General features: G+C 41.8%; 1 protein-coding gene across 1 annotated transcript; it reads right to left on the minus strand.

Annotated features, from left to right (window-relative positions):
- Positions 1 to 309: 309 nt before the first annotated feature.
- Positions 310 to 2998, minus strand: LOC103439317 (transcription factor MTB1). The gene has a single exon (XM_008377860.4). The coding sequence runs from the start codon at positions 2440 to 2442 to the stop codon at positions 601 to 603; it is 1842 nt and encodes a 613-aa protein (XP_008376082.1). The 5' UTR covers positions 2443 to 2998; the 3' UTR covers positions 310 to 600.
- Between the last annotated feature and the right edge of the window lie 297 nt (positions 2999 to 3295).

Below are 3295 nucleotides of genomic sequence, written 5' to 3' on the forward strand. Positions count from 1 at the left end.
AAAGGCAAAGAAAGACCGAGGAACCCTTCAAAACTTTCTGTCCACAGGAAGAACAAATTTACCTTGCCATGGGAACAAAATTTCCCACCATATCGATTCGCAAACCAGAAAGGAAAAATAAAAAAGGGATCCTAAAGCCTGAACAATGTAATCGAATTTGAATGCAGAATCTGGGTACAACTTTCGTCTAGTCCCTCACAAAACAGAAGAAGAATATAGTACATTTATACAACACCAGTGTCATCCAGTAAAAATAACAGAAGCGATGATAGATCAGATGCAAATGAAGGGAAAATAATGAAACTAACATTTAAGAAACAAAACAAATCTATCAGCTTCTTCATAACCAACAACTTGAGGGTCGATTAAACTTACAAATGAAATCGACCTTGCAAGAATACTTACACCAAAATATGTATGCTATAAAATAATCACAGAAATTTTGCTCCCTACTTGGTCATTAGGTAGTTATTTGTCTAACTCTAGATAGCAATGCTATTCCTTTTCGGATTCCCTGCTGTATATCAAAAACATCTGAAGAAACTTTTAAATGGATTCTTCAGTATATACCTATGGATTATGTTAACTGCAGTTCTCGCACTACCCGACTGATGACAGTGACTGTAGCGAGTTGGATTCCCGGGAAAATGCTGCAATCAACTTCTCCTTCGTCAACTGCTCCGATCCTTGAGACTTGACTACAAAAGTATGGGAGACAGTATCGTTTGCTGCTGCAAGTTTTGACTCAACAACTGTGATTTGTGCTTCTTTGAATGCTTCGATGACTCTTGATGCAGGGTGTGAATCCAAAGGGCAGGTCACCCTTACGATAACCTCATCGTTAACAGCTTGAACATCAACATCAGGTGCCTGGTTCTGAATTTCCATACCTGAGTTAGCCCCCAAAGCTGACACATCTCTTGAAGTGCCACCGAGGTTCTCCCTCTCTGCTTCCATGACTTTAAGCTTCGCCTGGAGCTCGTTGATGTAAGCAATGGCATCTCCCAACAAGGATGCTTTGTCCATCTTGGATATATTGGGAACAACAGCTCTTAAAGCATAAAACCGCTGGTTTAGCTTCTCACGCCGCTGCCTCTCTGCCTCCACATGATTGAGTGGTTCTTCTCTTCCATTTGCAGGCTTCCTACCCCTTTTCCGCGGCCTCCTTTCATCAGCTGTGCCTGGCTGGTCTTCCTTGCATGGAGCTTCAGCATCTGAATTTTCAGAATCCACAACAATGGGTCGGGAAACCACAGAAGGCCTTGAGGTGGCCCCTGAAAAGTCAATTTGCATTGGCACCTGCTTCTGTGGATGATAAAGGTTATGACAAAAATCATCCCTGCCCCCGTTGACAAGCTCCTGTAAATTATTCACCGGACTTTGAGAAACATACATCTCAATTGGGCTCCCATGTTTCACATCATGAATATTCGGCCAACTTGAACCATGAATACCATTTCGGGGACTTGAAAATGCAATCCTATTTCGATTTGAGTACACATCGCACGACCTCTCCTCCAACTTTCTAACAGCAAGTTTTTCTCTATAACGAGGCCGGACTGAGTTCCCCGAGTTCAAATCTTGCCCGAAAATCTTGGGAACTACTTCCCCTCTCTCCACAGGGCTCAAATTAGTTAGTTGGACATTTTCATCTATCCTCCTTCCAATCACCGGCACACCTGCCACTGGCTTGGCCCTCAAGAGCGAGGACTGTGTAGAAAACAGTGACCTTATGGACTGCAACAACTCCAATCGCTCCCCTATGCATCTCACTGAACCCAATTCAACTACACCAACATCTGTTGGGACTAAAACAATGGTCTGAATTCCAGCAGACTCGGCAAGAAACGATCGAACACAATACTCCGACCCTGATTTCAACAAGTCCAAGAGCCAGACATGCTTCCCAGATGCCAAGCACTTGCCAGGACCCCCTTCTCCTCTTGGAAATGAAAAATACATCGACGCAAGCAAGAACATCTCCATATCAGTGACCCGGTCTAATCCAAGCGCACCATTATACTCATCCGAGCTCCCAAACATATTGTGTAACTTTTGCAGCACTATCTTCCTCATCCTTTGCTGGGTCCCATCCTCAACCCTAAGACCGAGAATCCTCGTGGTTTCGGACTCTTCATCTTCCTTAGGCTCTCTACAAGAACCATCACCCCAACACAAAACCCAATCCCCAGACTTGGACCTAGAAATCTGCCAGAAAATGGCATAATTCCAGCTAAAATTCGATGCATTCGGGCGCTCCACAAGATCCGAGAGCTTGTTGTGCAAATTCTCATCAGTCCCTATCCCCATACACGAATTCTCAATCGAAGAAACCGAGCTCGAAATCAAGTAATCGACAGCTCGAGTTCCTAAAACTGCAGCAACCATGGCCTTATCTTCATCATTCCAAACCCCTCCTCCTAAACCCATCTCAATCTTCATCTCCAAAATCCAGAAAAATCAACAACCCTACAAAAACCAAGCTAAATTTTCGAAACCCAGATCAAATCTCAGCCTCAAATACCCCCAAAACCATGAAAATCCAAACTTTTTTTGCTAAAACTAAAAATTTATACATTCAACCAAATCAAACAACCCAGCAGGGCTACAATTTCAGATCTCAAACATCCATAATTCCAAGTAAAAAGCAAAACCCCAAAAAAAAATATAACAAATCAACCCAGAAAACACAAGGGTTAGGAGAAAACTACACACACCAGCTTCAGCAAGCGAAATGGGATCATGAGAAGATGATTGGGTAAGGCAGCCAAGGAAAAAGAGTGTTGGGCACAGCAACCAGTCCCGGGAAAGTGAGAGAGTTCAGCTGCCGGAAAAAAAATTTCCCGGAAACCAAACAGGCAGCTATTTCAGAAGCAACAACGAAAGCCCAGAAAATAGGTCTGGCCTTTGGTCTGTTTAAAGCAAAGGTGTGGAGGTTAGAGAGAGAGAGAGTTGAGAAACTGGGTTTTGTAACGTATGTTTTGTGTTCTTTCTCCTAAATCCAAACAGCATGAGTAAACCGTGGTTAAAAGCTTAAGCTTTGATTTGGGGTTAATTTTGAACCGTGGTTAAAGCATTTTGTCGCGGGTTTTGATTGACAAAGATTCTCGTGTGTGTTTGCCAAATGAGAAGCACATGTAAAAGGCACATCGAATTCACACTAAACAAATTTATTACTGTTATTATATTATTATATTATTACTCTAAACATTTTATTTTGCATTTTAAATTTTATATAATTAAAAAAAATACACTCAAAAGTGAAATAAAAATTTTCATAATGTTAATAATAATT

This window comes from Malus domestica, chromosome 07, assembly GCF_042453785.1.
Source record: "Malus domestica chromosome 07, GDT2T_hap1".
NCBI lineage: Eukaryota > Viridiplantae > Streptophyta > Magnoliopsida > Rosales > Rosaceae > Malus > Malus domestica.

Bases quoted from the DNA above. Each gene is read 5' to 3' on its own strand.
- LOC103439317 (XM_008377860.4), bottom strand. From the start codon at position 2,442: ATGAAGATTGAGATGGGTTTAGGAGGAGGGGTTTGGAATGATGAAGAT.